Source organism: Pelmatolapia mariae, unplaced genomic scaffold, assembly GCF_036321145.2.
Source record: "Pelmatolapia mariae isolate MD_Pm_ZW unplaced genomic scaffold, Pm_UMD_F_2 NODE_ptg000371l+_length_39260_cov_1, whole genome shotgun sequence".
Classification (NCBI taxonomy): domain Eukaryota; kingdom Metazoa; phylum Chordata; class Actinopteri; order Cichliformes; family Cichlidae; genus Pelmatolapia; species Pelmatolapia mariae.
In genome coordinates, this window is record NW_027052059.1 from 18,011 (window position 1) to 38,151 (window position 20,141).

General features: G+C 38.8%; 1 protein-coding gene and 1 pseudogene across 1 annotated transcript; both read right to left on the minus strand.

Moving 5' to 3' along the window:
* Positions 1-4,454: 4,454 nt before the first annotated feature.
* On the minus strand, positions 4,455-7,905 carry LOC134623063 (intelectin-like). Its single transcript, XM_063468289.1, has 8 exons — positions 7,847-7,905; positions 7,663-7,749; positions 7,376-7,522; positions 7,033-7,280; positions 6,188-6,352; positions 5,416-5,533; positions 5,119-5,225; positions 4,455-4,772 (listed from the first exon to the last, which is right to left on the minus strand). The coding sequence occupies exons 2-8, from the start codon at positions 7,745-7,747 to the stop codon at positions 4,629-4,631; spliced, it is 1,014 nt and encodes a 337-aa protein (XP_063324359.1). The 5' UTR covers positions 7,748-7,749; positions 7,847-7,905; the 3' UTR covers positions 4,455-4,628.
* Positions 7,762-18,488, minus strand: LOC134623061 (D(1) dopamine receptor-like; annotated as a pseudogene).
* Between the last annotated feature and the right edge of the window lie 1,653 nt (positions 18,489-20,141).

The following is a 20,141-nucleotide window of genomic DNA, read 5'->3' on the forward strand; positions in this document are numbered from 1 at the left end:
CCAATAAACATGGACAGTAAAGAACTACTTCTGATCGAGCTTAGCTAATGATTATTATTGTGCTATGACTGGTAAGTAAACCCAAAGTGTTACAACAGGAAAACTGCAATTTGTATCCCTACCGTGTAAATTCGATCGTGTGTCGAAAAAGATCAAGTTTGCAGTTGGAATGAGACTTCTGTTCACATAAGAGAGCTTTGGTCACACGACGTCAAGACCAAAGTCTGGCTTGAAAACTAGGCCAAGAGGTTGTTTGTTTGTGTTTATGAATCATCACTATATTCAATAACTGAATCTAACTTTTACTGGTATTGAACTTTGGACTGTTTTTGACAGGATGCTGTCCTAAAAGGGTATGGTTGCATAGATTTATTTTTTACAATTTGGACCAGGATATCTCCTTCAGCATTAAGAAACAACACGTTAGAGGCCTGCCTTTATTCGTTTGCGCAATATTGCTAAAAGTAAAAACTTCCTGTCTTAAGGTGAAGCTGAAAACTAATTCATGCATTTGTTACTTCAAGGATGGACAATGCTCACGCAGCAGTACTGACAGGGACTGGAGAGAGAGAGCATATGTCCCTTATTAATTTATCTTAACTGGCTGCCTGTTAAATCCAGTATTGAATTTAAGTCCTTCTCCACAAAATCTTTAATAATGAGAACCTGTCATATTTTAAAGGCTTCAAAGTACCATTCACCCCAACAGAGTGCTTCGCTTTTAGAGGGCAGGTTTATTTGTGGTTTCCACACTGTAAAAGAAAAATTTTGTTAATTTCACAAAAGAAAAAAAAAGTCAACTGCGTTTGCCAGAATAATTCTGTTAAAAAACAACAACAACAAAACAGTAAATTGTAAATAAGAGTACTGAGCAAGCTGTAAATCTTACAGTTTAAGGCCTTTTCTGTTGGATTAGCATGACCTGTTGTTAAACAATTTTTTTCCCTGTGCGATTTATAAAAAGTTGTTACTTATTGTACACTGAAACCCATTCAGTTTCACAGAAAAACACAAAATAAACAATATATGTGTTGTATAAGCCTTGTTATAAAACTCTCATTTCACTGAATGTTTTGGAAGGTCTGCTCATAATAAGTATATGTAAGTATAAGTGTTTTTCAATATTAATGCTTTACAGTGAAAGTAGCATCTAAATATTTCAATATCATTTTTTGAAAAATGTTTTCATTGTAATTTGAGTTAAACCTCTAAGCACCCTCTAATGCTTGCAAGATTTTACACATCAGAACATAGTAAAAATAATGTGTTCCTTTAAAGTAGGTAAATACAACTTCACATAATTTACTGGCTTTTACCTTTACTGTTTCACAAAGGGTTAAAAAGGTAATGTTCACAATATAGACTTTTTGAATGTGGATATTTTAATAAAGCAATTTAGCAGGAGCAATCCAAAAGCTGGATCAGATACTAATAATTACATAATCATCGCTGAAATTATTATTATATTGTTATTATTATAATCCTGATTCTTAATGCTGATCTTGAGAGGAGGATGGGTGCATCCAGGCCGGAAGATGCACTTATCTTCGTTCCATGTTGATATAATCCAATAGGAAAGGTACAAATTTTCCCAAATCCTGTGTGACTGAAATCCTGTCCAGCAAAAATGAGTAGAGAGATAAAAGTCAAAAATTATAATTCCAATTTATAAATCCACAATGTTTAATCCCAAATGCTTCTAAGACCCCTCTTTTATACATATTTGGCCACGTGCATTGCACTGTCCTTATAATTTATAACTGCAATCATTGTGTTAAAAGAGGCAAGCTACTTAAATCCTGATTTCTTGTTTTTGATGATTTCTATTTCAAACTTTATTTACAATGTTAGAGTCTACCTGCAAAACACACATCTGATTGTCTTTATCTGTTGTTTTTTCTCAAGCTCTAATACAAAATTCCTTGTGCAGTTGTCAAACTTTATTATAAAAGTTTGCCAAAAATAAACCCCTTCAAGACCACAATACACTCTTATAACAGTATTTTGCACCTGTATGCATTAAGTTAAATTGAAATTAGGAAGTATTCGTAGCTACTTAAATTTACACACACGCACATGCACACACACACACACACGCCCACTCAACCATATAGCTAAACACACTATCTGCCAGGATAAACACACTTCAGTCTGTTTATTCACTGAAAAAAAGGGATTGGCCATCTCTTGGATTTATGTAAGCATCTTGCGTGTATTTAGCACAATTGCCTCATGCTTTAAAGTTAAGTGTAACTATATAGTGTAGAAACTACATGATATGCAGAGAGGGTAGGTTAAATTGTTCATATCATGTTCAAGTGAAGTAAGTCAATAATATAGCAATGTTAAATCTCGCAACACTGCACGGGATTTCAGTCTCACGCGCTTTGGATCGTAGCCGCTCTACTTTTTTCGGTCTACTTTTTTCGGTATACCGAAAGTAAATTGGGTGGTTGTTACCTTAAAAAAAAAGTCTACCTTGCGATTTGAACACAAAAATTTCATGTTTCTATCTTGACTGTAATTAAATCATGTAGGATCTGTATGAAATTCAACAACTTAATTTGTTCTTGTTGAGATTACATGATACAATCTAGTAAGAGTGGTTAGTTGCTGGAATCATGAAATTCACAAGCTCGCACAAGATTTCAAACTGCAGGAAAATCACTGCAGTTAGAAGAAGCAGACAACTACACACACCACAGGTATACTATTGCTATTTATTGTGGTTTAACCTGTCAAGGACAAAAATGTACAGAAAATTCAGCATCAAGCCTTGAAATCATAGCTTTCCTACTTTTGTTAAGCCTCGATTGGTGCCATGGTGGTTAGTGCTGTTACCTCAGAGCAAGAAGCTCCTGGGCTCAAATCCACAATCTGGCTAGTTTGCAGTAGTTTCTCTCTGGGTATTCTGGTTTCCTCCCACAGTTAAAAATCATGCTGTTATTAGAGTTAGGTTAATTGGTGAATGTGAGTGCAAATGGTTGTTTGTCTCTATGTGATAGACTGGTGAGCTGTCCAGGGTGAACCCTGACTCTTAACCTATCACTTCGGGGTTATGCCCCAGCCCCCCTGCAACCTGGAAAAAGATTAGAGGATAGTAGTCATTTTAAATCCATGCAATTTTTAGGTTAACCAGACTCTAGATTTTGTTAACCATTATGTAGTATGAAGACAACATGTAGTACTGGGGTAAAAGTTATTGAATAGTGCTGAAATAAAATGAAAAAATTGTGAAGGATTAAAACATTCCAAGAACTCAACTTACTTCATCTAAACACATTTCCATCATGTTTTATCAACACAAAATGCACAGGTTTATTGAATATGAATAAGTTGTGTTGATTTAACTCAGTTGTTTAAGTTTCTGCCAAAGCAAAACAGTTGTGTGCAACCAATGTCCACTATTGAATAAAATAAATCCAACATGGCCTTTTTTTCAGTGTTCTGCCCCCAGTCATGAATGACAAGTATTTATTGTATCATAAATACCTGTAGTTGTTCAGTGCATTCCCCATGTATCAATCTGATCCTTTACCTCTTTTCATCCCTTATCTCTTACTTGTTAAATATTTGATCTTCTTAATTGCCTTTAAATTTCTCTTTATTGTTTCTGAGGAATTCAGAGCATGCAGATAAAAATAAAATTTATTCTTGCTTTATTTATCTGATACAGTTGGAAAAATCCCATAGAAAAACCTTAAACAATAAATTAATGAACTGTTTCAACTATTCCATGTAGCATATCCCTTTTTTATCATAGGAAGGCCTTTCATATTTCAGGAGCTCTTTAATTGCTCTTTAACAACAGCATGGCTGTGGTGAACTGACCTATCTGCAGTTCATATCAAACATTTGATGTGTCAAATAAAAAAAATATGAGAAAATAGGTGCGAGACTGTTAAGCAGCAGAAGCCCATATCAGACAAGTATGAGACAACATTTTTGCAGCAGCTGGTCTCCTCAGTTTCCAGATGTTTGTAGACTTTTGTGAGGGAATGTTACACAGTGATAAAAACTACCCTATCCCAACTTCTCTGAGACATGTTGCTGCCATCAAATTCAAAGTGAGCTAATATTTTTCTAAAATACATTTTCTCAATTTAAATAGTTGATACGTTTTCTATTGTGAATAAAATATAAAATCATGAGATTTTCAAAACATCGCACTTTTTGTACATTATACACAGCACCCCAGGTTTTTTTGACCTGTGCTGTATTTCTAACATTTGTATGAAAATTCATAGCCAATATGTCCATTGTGTCCAATCAACTTCAAAGTTAACTTGAAGGTCTAGCAGCCGGGTGTCTTGTCCATAGATTAAATGATCAAATTCATATTTATCTTTACCTATATCATTTACGTGTGGTGATTGAATAATAATAAGTTCCCAAAATGATTTAAAATAATGTTTTATTTGAATAGACAGTTCATAGTACCATCTGCTGGTGGGCGGTTCAATTTCAAATCACTCTTTTAATTATCTCTTAATTTCCATTTGGTTTCTGATATACAGAAACCATGTGGTTAATAAACATTGTACAAATGAGCCTAATTTTATCTGATCTGGTTACAGCTGGGACTGCTGAACAGACTTTAGTCAGAGGCTACATGTACACAAATCCTCTCAGCGGTAAAACAGTAAGACAGCAGCCTCGGTCATCTCTCTGGAGGCGCTCCAGCCTTGCTCCCTGCCCAGTCTGTCGTAGTCAAATGATGGGAAGTCCCCACACTGGTCAGGGTGGAAATATCCTCCTCCTCCTATACAGTACTGCACACACACACACACACACACACACACACACACACACACACACACACACACACACACAAATATTGTCAGTACACTGGATATACTTTGATATACAAGGTACCGTCCCTACACGCTGCATTGGTGGCTGCCCACTGCTTCACTGGGTGAATGGGTTAAATGCAGAGGAGTAAGATTAGAGATTAGATGAAACTTTATTAATCCCTCGGGTGGGTTCCTCCGAGAAATTCAGTAATTTCCCTATGAGGACTAACACATACACATTATTAAGCATTATTATTATTAAGCATTTATACTTTGTTGTGATGACTCATTGCCAGCAGATGTGTGATGACTGATTACTCACATGTTCAGTGTTGTAACCAACAGTTGGCTTGACACCAGAGCAGATAGCCATGGCGGCACGTTCATGGTTTATTGCTCTGAATGTGATGAAGCCTGGTTCAAACTCCTCTTTCAAACAAGAAACATAAAAAATATCATTAACTTTGGGATGCAATGTACACTTAAAAACATTTTACTTAACCTTTTATTAGTATAGATGATAATCCATGTGTATCCTATTCATCAATAATGGTATACACACACACACACATAGATAGATAGATGGATGGATAGATAGATAGAGTTTTTAGCTTCTTACTTCTTGAATTGGGTCCATACAACATTCTGGTGGACTCCTCATCCCCGTGGTCATATACGATGCGAATAGCTGGCCCTCTGTCACCGCATGACCCAACATTGTATCTCACTGGATATTGCTGAAAAGATGACACAGTCTTATCACGCGTAGATCTGCAGGTTTGCTTGTGTAGTTAACAACATTTTTAACCACTGTTTTATTTTATACTAAAAAGGTCTCAGCTCTAACTGGTTAGAAGTGGCTCAGTGCTGGAGTTATTTGTATATCTGTAAATAGTTTCTGACTGAAATGCAAACAAATGTAATGCTTTTGAAAATGCATTTTAAAATCAACATGTGTAGCTGTGTGAATATGATTTTCTGGCTTCTGTGGAAAAGCTACAGGCTGTCCGAAGGGAGTGAAGGAGTGCAGCATCTCTGTTTCAGCCAGATAACTTCTTACCATTTATTTAAATGTAACACTTTTAATTTAATTGAACAGGACATTTTGACAGAAAGACGTCATAAGTGCAATATTCTTTCTTTGTGTGAGTCTTCAAGTGTTAAAGAAAGAGAAAGAAATGCAAACAAAAATACTTATTTTTCAGTTTCCTTTTCCCATGCACAGACCACCCAAAGAAAGAGATCAATGGCAACAATCATTTGTACAAAGTATCACCCATCCAGTAGTACTACTGTGTCAATGACAGACACTAGCTGCCAGGTAATTGATACCTAGCAGGTTGTGATCTTTTACCCTGGTTATAAGTTCGGTTTGTGGACAACTAAATTACCTTGAAGAGCTGAAAGAGATTTCCTCCAAACAGTCTGAGGAAGCGGTTTTCAGTGTGGTAGCGGAGGACGGCTGCAGCTTCCAGGTTCCAGAACTCCAGCGGGAAGTTGTTGGGAATGTGCCACACAGACATGTCCTCAGCTGTTATATCATAGTAACCTGGATTCTGGGAACGTGCACACACTACTGCTGTGACTTTAAATAAGACTTTTGCCACACTTATGCCATACTTATTTTGCAACAAATAGGTACATTTTCTCATTTCACTCAACCTTTGAAATCATGAAAGAGAACTTTCTTTAAAAGTAAGTTTTGAAAAAGTAAAAGACAATTCCTAAATACAGAGACTCATAACAGAGACAGTAGAACAGGCAGTAACAGCAAGATGAGACAGAGAGAGGAACAGACATGGAAAATGAGAAAAAAGAAATCAAAGCAGATATCCAAGGACTCAACAAGGACTCTAAACTCTTTATTATGTTCTACCTATTTACCCTCAGGTACAGCTAGTTGCAGGTGATTGTAGCTAGCTAGTTTTAGATAGTAGAGTACAGTAAAGGTGCACAGTTCAAAGGTAAGTTTTACTGAGTCTTTATCTTCTTTACATCTAGTTTCTGGTAAATCCAATTAGAAACGGAACTAAATGGATGTATTTTATTATCTTACTATGCTTTTTTATATGTAATGCTGATGTGAAATATTATTACAATCAGTTAAATGCAGTGGAATAAAGTATGAGTTAAAAAGAAGTAGAAAGTAATAAATGGAATTACTTAACCAACCTCGAAATTAAAAGTAAAAGTAGTGTTAATGTCTCTTTTCACCACTGGTTATTTTTTATTTTACCTTAAAGTCATCAGAAGTGGCGCTCTCTACTGTTCCAAAGGTGTTTCTGTTGGACCAGTTCCCGTCTCCATCTGGCAGGTCAGCATTGTTGCCCTGCTGGCTGGACCAGCGATCACCCACAGTGCACCTTCCATAAATGCTGTTCTCATGGACGCTCGCCACCAGCGTCCATCCGCCTCCAGCTGTGGTCATGTCACAGTAAGTCTGGTACAGCATGCCATTACCTGTTGTCAGGTAGTATACTCCATCTGGAAATGTTATAGCATTAAGATAACATAATTCAGTCTTAAGAGGACATAAATGCCTTGGACTGTTATGTTACGTTTATGAATCTTGTCCATACCTTCTTGTTCATCATATCTGTTCCTGAGCTCTTTACAGCTCCTTGCAACACGAATGGATCTGTTCCTCACTTTCTCCAAGTGCTCAAAATTTGTCCTGGTAAAGTTTTGCATCCTCTCAGCATACTCTCTTGTTTCTGTGATATTTACTAAAAATTAAAGCAAGTTAAGAAAATTTACATTTTGACAGCAGGAAGGGAAAGTACACAAAGTGCATGGTTATAAGCATATATATGTGTTGTATGAGGCTGTAAGGCTAATAGGCATAGTTCACACATTTTTGAATTACCTATTTGTGAAGAAGGAACCTCTGCAAAGGACACATGTTCCAATGACAGCAGACCCACAAAAAGCAAAAATATGTTGTGTAACATCTCTGAGAGGGAAAAAAAAACAACACAATTTAAACAATCAAACTGCTCAATGTTCTCTCACACCTTTCAGAATATGAGTATGCATGTGTGTGTTTTTACTTTAGCGGTGTTTCTTCTTGAAGGAGCTGTCTTGGTAATAATGAAGCTGTTTTCGGGTACTGGAAAAGAAGTGATTTGTAAAATATTTCCATATCTCCCTTTTTCTTCTATATATTCCAGGTTTTTGATCAAGAAAAACAAACAACTCAAATGACTACAAAACAGGTATGAATCTTATTTGTAGACAAACACAGCACTGATGTGTCTGTCAGCAAGATTTCACAATAAAATGCTGAACTGAACTTTTTCATAAATGTGTGAGAGGTAGAGTAAGGACAGAAAGAGAACCTATTACATTTTTGTGCAGATTTGGATCAATTTAAGATGGAAAGAGAGGACTGGCAGTTATGAACTGCTTATCAACACTGCGTATGAATAAAAATATTTTCAAGATTTTAAAAACTAGTACACCCGAAGTTTTGAACCAATAAAACTGCTGGTTGTATCCCTACCGTGTAGATCCTGTCCTGGATCGAAATAAGGCAGTTGGAATAAGGCTTTTATTCACGTAACAGAAGAATATATAGAGCTGTGACATCTGTCATGTGACATTAAGAGCAAAGTTTAAATTCATAAATGGGTCAAGTTATTGTTTACCAGTGTTCATAAATCATCTCTGGAGTCATTAATGTCCTTTTTACTGATACTGGATGTTGGACTGACCTCCACTGTCCTGAAATGTTAAGGTTATTGACTGTGGAAAAATTCCTGTTGTTTCACTTTTCCATTTTGTTTAATTATAATAAAATGATTTATAATACTCCTAAAGTCCACATTTAAGTGTTTATCAGCTCAAACGTTTAGCTCAAACTGTCTAACATAAATTAGTGGGTGTAATATCTGACTTCAGCCACTAGATGCCGTCGTTCTCTTGCCTGTATCAGGTTCATTTTCTGACCAGGACAGACAAAAATTCTGCTCTTTCCCTCCGAGCCCGTCTCATCGTGGTCTATTCTTAGAGGTTAGAGGGACACTGTGAGAGTGGGCTGGAAGGTTTTCTGACACCTCGCACTAATAATTCAACTGCCTCACACAACAGAACGAATGAAAACTGGCAGGAAAGATGCACCGACACAGCTGCACCGGCCACTTGTGGCCGTCTGTTGGAACCGTTTCTTCTTATTAATAAAGCATTGTGTGTCCTCTTCTTGCACTTCCCCAATTGTTTTCTCTCCCCCTCCAAGTGTTTTTTTCAACCCTGGAGCTATTTTTGGCTCTTGTCCCATGTACAAATGTAAATCAAAACTGTTACATAAACGCACGTCTGAATTATTTACTGCCTTTGAACGGACAGTGGCATTGGCAAAGGTTATTTTTCTTTTAGTTTCTCTGAATGATTGCTTAATCAAAGTAATTTTAAACTTTAGTAAGCCTGCAATGTTTCATTTTAACTAAAAATGTTGTTTTACAACAATAAGATTTAGTTCTGGTTCTGCATTCATTTTTTTATTCTGTAGCTATTTTCAGTGCAGATCAAATTCTCTGGCAAACACACAGCTTTGACTCGGTTTAGTGGAATACTCTAGACTATCTCTACCTTTACTTTTTTTAACTTTCATTTTTTATCTGGCCTAATTCTCTCATGTTCTTTGACTTGAACACATGCTCTTGTATAAGAGTTGTGTAGATGTAATTATAAGCCTGGACAAAATCTAAATTTTTGTAAATGTGTTCTCTATAAATCTATAATAATGCTGAAAGCAGGGACTTCTCTCCCCCCAAAGACTTTTAGGATTATTGAAGCAAACAATGTGAGAACTTTATGATCTGATTTCCCCAAAGGACCAAAGGGGGATTATAAGGTCTGTCAGATAGAGAGACTTTACAAACCACAGAGGAGAAGAGAGAGAGGTGTGCAGGGGAGTCCACGTATCTGACACATAACTGCACATTCTCATCCAAACATTTTTTTTTTTAAGTTGGTGTTTTGTTTTGTTTTTCTGGAAGCAACAGTTCAATCAGATTATGGTGGTTTTTAAAATAAGTCAGAGATTTCCATATTATATCCAACAATTCTAAATAGATAGGAATGCCCATAAACTAATCTGATTATGCACCGATTCACATCAGTGAGTCAGATTAATCTACATCACCACCAATGGCTATCATTCAGCCTTTGGTGGTAATGTGCCTTTGATATGATGCACTCATTCACTTACACTGACATTACTTTAAACCTCTTAATAAGAAAACAGGTATAAAATGTTCATTCAACACTTGAAATCAGCTCCAGATTTTTTTTTTCACCTGCTCAATGTGTTGTGAAATAACAAGGAAGCAAACCTCATGTGCTCATAAAACTGCTTGTCAGTCAAAAGTTGTGTGCATAAAAATGGCTGTAATTCCTTAACAGTAAATCCAATACTTTTGTTAAAGCCCTTGAATTAAAGCAGAAATTCCACACTTCAGTCATACCTCTATTGCGTGATTTATAATGCTCTGTGCAGAGTGTGCAGAGGTACAAAAGCTTTGCACTTCTAAATACTTATGGGCCTTAATCTAATTTCCAGCTCTATATGTTTATTCTGTGACTTCACTATAGTAGCTTTTCACAATTTGTACTTGTTTGTACTAAAATTCTGTATGTTATTTTATTTTATTTTTTGCCTAATGTTGAAACAACTGATATGATCTCTGGATTCCTTAAAGTGCCTTAAAACCCTCCCTAAAAGCCCATTTTTATCAGACTGGCAGGCCTTGTGGAAGCCATCAGCTTGTGAACATGGCCTAACCCTCCATGTGGTTTAAAGATTCCAAAGAGAAACTGTAAGCCGACTGAATTTTCTTGATTGGAAAAAGAAAATAAAATCCATCAAAACTTGTCTGGGTCTAAATCCGATCCAGGGTAGGAGAATGAGGAGAATGAACATCCACAGGAAACAAAGATTAGAGTGGGACCTCTCTCATCATCATTGTGTAGGATAAGAGTAGATTTAGCCTTCCAATCACAAACCATATACAAAAAAATGGTTTGTGATTGCATATACACACTTACCAGTCACTTCATTGGGTACATCTGTTTAACTATAACAGATAGATATCTGTTATAGCCAAATGCATGGAGTTTCTCCAATCACATTGGAGAAACTCCATGCATTTAGGCATGTAGACAGGATCAAGAAGACCTGCTGATGTTCAAACGGAGCCTCAGAAGGGGGAAACGGTGATGTAAGCAACTTTGAACATGGCACGGTTCTTGCTGCCTGGTCTGAGTGTTTCAGAAACTGCTGATTTGCTGAGATTTTTTTTTGCACAAATGTCTCTACAGTTTACAGGAAATGTTTAGAAGAAGGCAAAATAGCCAGTTGCTCTGTTGATGTCAGAATGGCCAGGCTTCTTCAAGCGGATAACACCCCATGTCACAAAGCTCAAATAATCTCAAACTGGTTTCTTGAACATGACAATGAGTTTACTGTGCTCAAACGACCTCAACAGTCACCAGATCTAAATCCAATAGAGCACCTTTGGGATGTGGGGGAACAGGAGATTTGTATCACGGCTGTGCAGCTGACAAATTTGCAGCAGCTGTATGATGTCATTATGTCAACGTGGACCAAAATCTCTGAGGAATGTTTTCCAGCGCCATGAAGAATTAAAGTCACTCTGAAGAACAAAAGCTGCTCCAACCTGGCACTAGCAAGGTGAACCTAATAAAGTGGCCAGTGAGAGTATATGTTCTGCTATGCACACAAGAAATTCACAAAAATACAGAGTGAAGTGGAAAATGTTTGTTTATAGGAATTAACAAAATTCTGCTTTTTCCTCCTGTTCTTTTTTGGTCTTGTGAAATATTTGGTCAAAGCTTTCTAATAACTCATTTAAGACCTAAACATTTATTGAACTTCTCAGACTTAGTAGAAATTCCTGTTTTCGAATTCATGAAATAGAAATTAACAGTGAATTAACATTTGGAAAATGCCTCACTTTTTCTATTTGCTGCAGATTTTACATTTACTTCCCTTCACTTATTATTATGAGGGAGGATTATCATGAGAAACAGTGTTCCTTAGAAAGCTCAGTGTAGGAATTACCTTTATTAGAGGAGTTCTCCCTCCTCAAGCGCACACATCGATTAACACCTCCCTCAGAATCTCTCTGCCTCAGGGGCTCTTTTAACTCTCACACTATCAAGGTAGGCAGATGTGACCCATAAAAACCTTCCCCTGGTCATCTACCATGGGAGACACATTAATGCAATGAGCTTCTTTTGGGTGACACAAGAATGAAATGAGGACAGTCATTAGTCAGTTAATATTAATAGATATAATCACTTCATCATGAACGGCACTCCAGTCAGACCTTTAAAGACTTTTCTCACTCCCCGTGCAACATCTGCACATTTTAAAACATTTATTTAACCTTTGTTTTATTAATCCTCTTTGGTGTGGGGAATATTCTTGTGCACGGTGCAGCTGAATGTCCCATGAAGGTTGCAAGCCCATTGCAGAGCGAACACTATAATTAGAAGCATACCATAATGTCTTTCGCAACTCTTGCAATGCACAGACACAAACACGGTATAACTGTTGCCTTGAGATTACATTATGGTTCTCCATATGTTTTCAGTACAACTGGGAACTATGACTAACAATTATTTGTTGCTGTTAATTAAAGGAAGGATTTAACATACTGGGAAGGACAGGTTTCAGTTTATAGTTGGATGACAAAAATTCAGTTGCAGCTGAAAAATGAATCCATTATAGGAAGCGTGTCAGACTGATGCTGGCTATAGGAGAGAGAATCTGCTTAAATTCACATATTAAATGAGCTGCTTTGATACACTTACAGCCTGTTATAAAGAAAAGCAGTTTTGGCTTGTATAGCAAATATTACCCTTCATAATAAGAGTATGGAAAGGGTTGAATTTTTATAACTAAAGTAAAATGTTATAACTGGGTCATTCCATCTGAGATGAACTATGCCTTCTGCTCAGCTGTCTTCAATTTTCATCAAAGTTTTATGATAGAAAATTTGAGGGTTTATACGAATGCTGTGATATTGTAGCTTCATATATCATATGCATAATTATCTCATAACCTTTTAAAGATAAGAGTCTGAAATGTTCAGTGCTCTTTTTTTATCATCAAAATGATTCAGAATCTGTAATTTGGGAATAATACATTAAACAATTTCTGAGTATTAGCTAATTAAAATATGAAAAAAAAATTCAATCAGTGTTGGAAAGTCCCATTATTGAGCACTCACTAATAAAACACTTCACATTGGGAATATATATACATACATATACATAAGGTATATTGTTGAATTACACAATTTACACATTACACATTACTGCAAAAAAAAGCATGTAGAACACATTTTATCATGAAATTCTGAGTCACAAAAATTAAAATCATATTTACATTCAACTTTTATCCTGGAGCAAGTATGATCACAAAAAAGTTGTAGCACAAAAACAAAGATATCAGTAGATTGTCCTGTACAAACAGAACAAGGCGTTTCCAGATGGTAGTATGATTATAACTCAGAAGATAACTTAGTAAAATATGTGGACAATTTTTTTCATTTTCAAGGCCTGGATCACTCCAATCTCAAATCATCAACGCTAAAACGTTGCAGTAAAATTTCACAGTGATCATTATATCTGTTTGAAAATATGCTGATATTTAATAAACCTACCTTTATGAAAACAGTTCCATCTAGAACCTCCAGAATTTTGTTCTATAATTGTCTTTTGCGATGTAAAGTTTTTTATTACTGTGTACTCAAATATAATAAGTTAAAGTATTGAAGTTGATTGATTTTTTTCCATATTTTAACTAGCCAGTACTGAGACTTTTTGTTATGTACCTGCCCCAAATTATAGATCCACATTCATTCTGATGGGGGAAAAAAAGAATCATGAAAATGTTAAGCTTTTATCTTTAATTGTTTTGCAGCATGGTGGCATGGTGGTTAGCACTGTTGCCTCGCAGCAAGAAGCTCATGAGTTCAATTCTATCAGGCCGGGGTCTTTTTATGTGGAGCTTGCATGTTCTCCCCGTGGGTTCTCTCCAGGTACTCCGGCTTCCTCCCACACACCAACGACATGCACTTAGTGGGGATAGGTTAATTGGAAACTCTAAATCGCCCATAGGTGTCAATGCGGGAGTGAATGTGAGCGCGAATGGTTGTCTGTCTCTGTGTGTTAGCCCAGCGACAGACTGACGACCTGTCCAGGGTGTACCCCGCCTCTCGCCCTAAGACAGCTGGGATAGGCTCCAGCCCCCCTGCGACCCTGAAAAGGATCAGCAGAAGTGAATGGATGGATTTTCGCGATAGTCATGTTCAAACATTGCCTGAAAGTGGACGGACTATTTTTTAATTATATCTTGAAAAATATATTTGATATATTAAGCTAAAATTTAACTTCACTCATAATATATGTTCAAACTTTGGACCATACATTTTTTACACAAATTAGAAATGGTCAAGCAAATTGGCTGATTTGAATGGAAAAACCAAACTATTTTATAACTCATTTGTTTGGATTTTAACGTTTAAAGTTTGTACTGTAACCACCTTGATTGAAAGCTGTGCTGACAGAGGAAGGTGTTGCAGTCACCGTCTACTAGACTAATTCTTGTCATCTAACCATGTTAGTCATGTTAATGCCTTTTGGAACATTTATGATGGATTTATTTGAAAAAATTAGGTGCTATGCTATGAGGTACAGCCCATTCAGGAAGGGCTTCTTTGGTTTGAGAAACAGCTAATATATTGATGTCAGGAAAAAAAGTTAATGTGGGTTTAATAGAGCTTTTCATCAACTCTAAACAAAAGAAAAGGAAGTTCCATTTTTTTGGATTAACAGTAGGGCTAAAGAAGTCCCAGACCCACACATCCCAAATGTGCTCTGTTGGATTGGGATCTGTGGAGGCCATTTCAGTACAGTGAACTCATCGTCATGTTCAAGAAACCAATTTAATATTAATTAACCTTTGTGACACAAACGATTATCCTGATACACAATGCATCAACAAGGATGGATCCAGGCTTTCATGTTGTTTGCAAGTGCATTGTAGCCTCAGTTTCCTGTTCTTACCTGATAGGAGTGGTACCACACGTGGTCTTCTGCTTGGGCTTTAAAATTTGACATATTGTGCCAGAGATTTTCTTCTGCATACCTTCATTGGAACAATTAGTTATTTGATGTACTGCTGCCTTCCTATCAGTTCAAAGCAGTCTAGCCATTCTCCTCTGACTGCTGATATCAATATCAATTTTCACCCAGAGACCTGCTGCTCACTGGACATTCAGCCCATTTTCTGTAAATCCTAAACATGCTTGCACAGAAAAAGGCACTAGCAACCATTTCATGTTTAAAGTCACTTAAATTGACTTTCTTGCCCATTCTTATGCTCAGTTTGAACTTCAGCAGGTAATCCTGACCAGTTGCTCCAGTGTGATTGGCTGATTGGATATTTGTATTAACAAGCAGTTCCGAAAGTATACCTAATCAAGTAGCCAGTGAGTATAGACTGGAAATGAGTAATACAGGTACAGAAAGTCACCTTTACTTTTTTGTTTAGGCCTTAAAACACAAAGAAAAGTGGGAAAACAGCAAATTCTGGTTTACAGGCTTATGTGTGTGCGGTTTTAGAAACAAACTGCAGGAGGAAATCATATTTCTTGTTGGTTCCATTAAGGCTTGGTGGCTCTTTCAGGTCACAACAGACGCGTTCATATTTAACACCAACAAGGTCCTGTGAAATTAAAATGAACAGATGTAAATATGCAGAAAGTTCATCACAGAGCAGACGAGACTTCGTGCCTCTGCTCTTGTGGTGGCCATTTCTGCATCAGCCTTACTGCAAAGAATCACATCTTGTGTTTTCAGGAGTTGTCACCATAAAAGCTTCTGTGTTCTTGCTGGTCAGGACATCTTTCACAGGAACAACCACTACAAATAATTCATGATTGTTTCTTTCAGGGGAAAGAGGGAGGGGTGGCTGGGTTAGGTGGGGGTGTGGGGGGGTAACAGAGTGCACCGTGCATCCACCAAGATGCACAGCTGACGGGTGCTAATGTGAGTTACTTACATAATCCCATTTCTAGAGAGTCACAAAAATCCTGACCTCTGGTAAATCTCTCTCCACACTGGGGGAAGAGAGAGAGGAAAGCCAGCTATTTGCCTTTTGAATGGCCACTCTGCAAAACCTCTGTCCTACTGAGTAAATTTTTCTGTTAATCCACCCATCCATGTAAAACATCTACTCCGATCTGAAAGCTGGAGGTGAGGGTGAGAAGGATGCACCTCCCTCTGCCTGATTCAAGCATTTATTCACCTACAGGTGTCCCCTTTACTTCCAAAGTACACCTATATATATTTTCTTCATAAAAGGTCATATTTTCTCCTTTTTTTTCTCCACCTAACTCAACCTGCTATTTTTATAAACTATTCAACAGCCCCCCTTCAAATTTTGCTTCAGAATATTTTAACCTAAAGATTTGGTTGGGTACTGATCAGCAAAGATAAAGCTTATGTCTACACACACGTAGAAACAGCTGCACCACCCATAGTTATCCAAACACACTCCCTAATCCCAAGAGGGGAAAAAAGACTTTAGAAGACAGCCAGATGTAGTGTAGCAGTAAGGTGGGTTATTTTGTGGGTCCTCGAGTTCTCCCTGGTGGGAAACATTCAGTGCTTCACTTTTCCTGTCCCTCTACATCCGGGGTTTAGTCTGTTCTCCTTGTGTTTGCCTTACCCCTCGACCCCTGAAATGATCCCGCTCAGATGGGAATGTGCGTCAGCTTGTCTCTGTTGCTCCTGTCCTCGGTGTCCGTCACTTGTTCCGACCTCGTCCCTCTGTGATAAAACACAGTCACCGTAGTGTTCCCGCTGTCCTCACTTCCCCTCGTGTTCGTCGCGCAGGAGACGTCCAGCCTCACCTTCTTCGGGCTTTCTCGCTTGGAGTTTCCCGCCTGGTTACTCGCCATTACCGTCTCCACCGCGGCACTCACCGCGGCCAAAAAGCCGCGTCCCCGGCAGCGCAACAGGCGCAGGAAAGCGTCTCTGAAGTCCGCGTTGAACGCATATATGACCGGGTTTAGAGACGAATTGCTCCAGCCGATCCACACAAAGACATCAAAAGTTTTTTCGCTAACGCAGTAAGGGCCGCGTTGGGCAGCTGGAGCAGCTGGTCCGGGACAGAAAGGCAGAGCGCAGTTGAGGATAAAGAAAGGCAGCCAGCAGCAGACGAACACGCCCATTATGATGCTCAGAGTTTTGAGCACTTTTGTCTCTTTTCTGATGGAGACTTTGAGCTCGCAGTGTGACTGATTAGAGGGCTGGCAGTCCGGATGTAGACTGATGTGAGACTGAGACGAGCGGGTGCTCATTTCTGTGCACAGGTGCGAAATCAGTTCCGGAACGTCCGAGCGGCAACTCTGCGCGTGCTCGGCAGCCCGCTCCAAGGAGGATATCATGCGGATCTGCATTTGGGCTATCCGGTAGATGCGTGTGTATGTCACAATCATGATCGCGACCGGGATGTAGAAGCTGATGAGGGAGGAGGAGATGGCATATGTGCGGCTGAGGCTTGAGTCACAGCTGCCATCGTCAATACGATTACCGTAGTGCGCCAGATTCTCCCCGGTTGGGTCACCGATCTCCGCCCGGTGCCAGTTTAGCTGCACAGGAACGAAGGAGATGACCACAGAAACTGTCCAGGTCACACCGATGATGACGGATGCCACCCTCCTATTCATACTCCTCTCATAGCGAAACGGGTTGGAGATGGCCCAGTATCGGTCCACACTAATGACGCACAGGTTTAGGATGGAGGCCGTTGAACACATGATGTCGCAGGCCAGCCAGGTTTTACAGAAGCCCCCGAACGGCCAGAAACCGGCCACTTCGGCCACCGCTTTCCACGGCATCACCAGCACGGCCACCAGGAGGTCCGACAGAGCCAACGACACGATGAAGACGTTGGTTACTTTTGCGCGCAGGTGGCGATAGCGATAAACGGCCGCGCACACCGTGAAGTTACCTAAAAGTGTCCAAATGATGAGCAGCGCCAGAACACAGCCCGTCAAGACGCGGTGCGCCGGTAACCCTTCCCGGCTCCCAGCTCCTCCAGCGCCAAGCCGGTTGTATTATTCATCGCCTCGTCCTGCGCTCGGCCACATGTCGAAGTGAAAGTGCGAGAATCCTCGCCACTAACAAAACAAGAGTCTTAATGGTCACCCACAGTGGCGACTGAGTGTCCTGCTCCACTCGGGCTGATCTGAGCTTCTGCTCTGAGCGCACAGCAGACTGACTGGGGACCTGATGCACCACCAGCTGGTGCTCACTGCTGACAGCACAGCTCCCAGACGCGCAGAGCTGAGAGAAGTTTGCCACCTGAGAAAAGCAGAAATCATGTCGAGCCATTTTTAATTTTCTCTGTGAACAGTTTCATTCTGCATTACTGTTTGAGATTAATCCCTTCCCGGTCTCGCTCTCTCGCTCTCTCTCGCTCTCTTATTTTCCTACTCTCGGGACTCTTACCATCAGTGGAGACGTTGCTGTAACTAAATGAAAGCAGGATGATTCAACACAAACACACAAAAGACTTTCCTTTACAGATGTTCCCATTAATTTAGGCCAGTTTTTCCGTTCATAGAGATTACAGCCAGAAATGCTGAAACTTAAATTCCCCCATAGAGTTTTACTATTACAATTTTTTTGTTTCATGCATTTGAATCAGGATATTAGTTTTGGTTTTCTTTGTTTTTTTTTCCTCACAGACACATTCAGTGTCTCTAATCTTTAAAGGTTGTATTGCTTTGTATTTAGTATTCTCACAAAAACCCAAAATACAAAAGCCAAGACAGTGCTGGAATCAAAAATGCAGAAAACTCAGAAACTAAGGGAAAACACAAAATACGGGAGCACACTACTAGAGAGGAGCCTCAGAAAATAAATCACAAGAGGTGGTAGCACAGCTGGAACTAAACCCTTAACTAAACTTAACTAAAACCTAAAAAATGACACAAAAGTTACCAAAACAAAACTAACTAACTAAAACAGGAGACAGCTAAGACAGAGCCGGAGACTTAACAAGGTATGGGAAACACACAGCAGGCAGAATAAACTGAAACGGAATATAAGCAAACTATAGCCCAAGAATTAAAAACATAGCCTGAGGATGTAAACAAACATAATATCTGCAATCCATTAATTAAAAAGGAGTCCATAACACACAACGTTGCATCAAAAGACCCAGGACCATGACAAAATCTCTTCATCTGGTTTCTCTCAAAAATTATTTGCCTGCTTGCATTGCTTGCAGTTTAAAATTATTCAATTTCACAACAATAGTTTGACTTTCTGCTCAAAAAGAGGCTTTGACTGACCAGGAGACAGCTGGCCTGTTTCCAAAGGTAACAAAATCAGTCTAGGCTAACACCTACAAAATCCAATTTGTCACATTTTCAGTCTTATAATAAGTTAACAGACTGCTGGCTGTTACTTACCATGATGGTGATATGGTGTTTTTTTAATATTAACTCTCAGAGATTCAAACTGTATTCCCTTATGTTTGTTTTACCCTGTATTCATGCACTGTGTTGTACTGTTTTTTCTCTCCTCTCAGGGAGCTGTGGTCTCCTCACATGTCCTCCATCCTCAGCAGACATGTTTCAACTAAGGCTTTCATCCCACCGTAGGCATCACAGCTGGCTGCAGAACGTCCATCTTAAAAGTATGCACAGCCATTCCAACTTACATGCCCAGGGACGTGCACTAACATTATTACAGGCTGTCACTGTGGAGAAGCTGGGGTTGGCATCCAAGGAGGAAACGACTCAAAATCTCCACAGATATTTAGCAGGATATAGCTAGCTATCCAAACATGATTTCCTGTTACAGTCACCTTAAAGGGGGCTGACCTGAAACACCCACTGATAGACAAAAACACTGAGTGTGTGAGTACCTGGATTAGACAACCACTTTTGGTGCCTTTAATTTGTAAGTGAGTTATGATGTGTTAGGGATTCGACTGCGTGTTTTGGATCATTGTCTTGCTGAAACATCCACCTTCGTTTCATGTTCATCATCCTGGTAGAGGGCAGCAGATTTCAATCAGTGTAATCAAGAATATCTCAGTACATTTTTCCATTCATCCTTCGTTCAATTATATGGAGTGTAACAGTGCCATAATAATGGAGTCATGTATGGTGAGTTGTGCATACAGGCCATGGCAGTCAAGTGCATTACTTATTGTTTCCTTTGAAACAATTGTCTGTTTGCAACAATAAGACCTCACAGGTCTCTTTGGTTTTAACCATCATGAGATATTTCTTG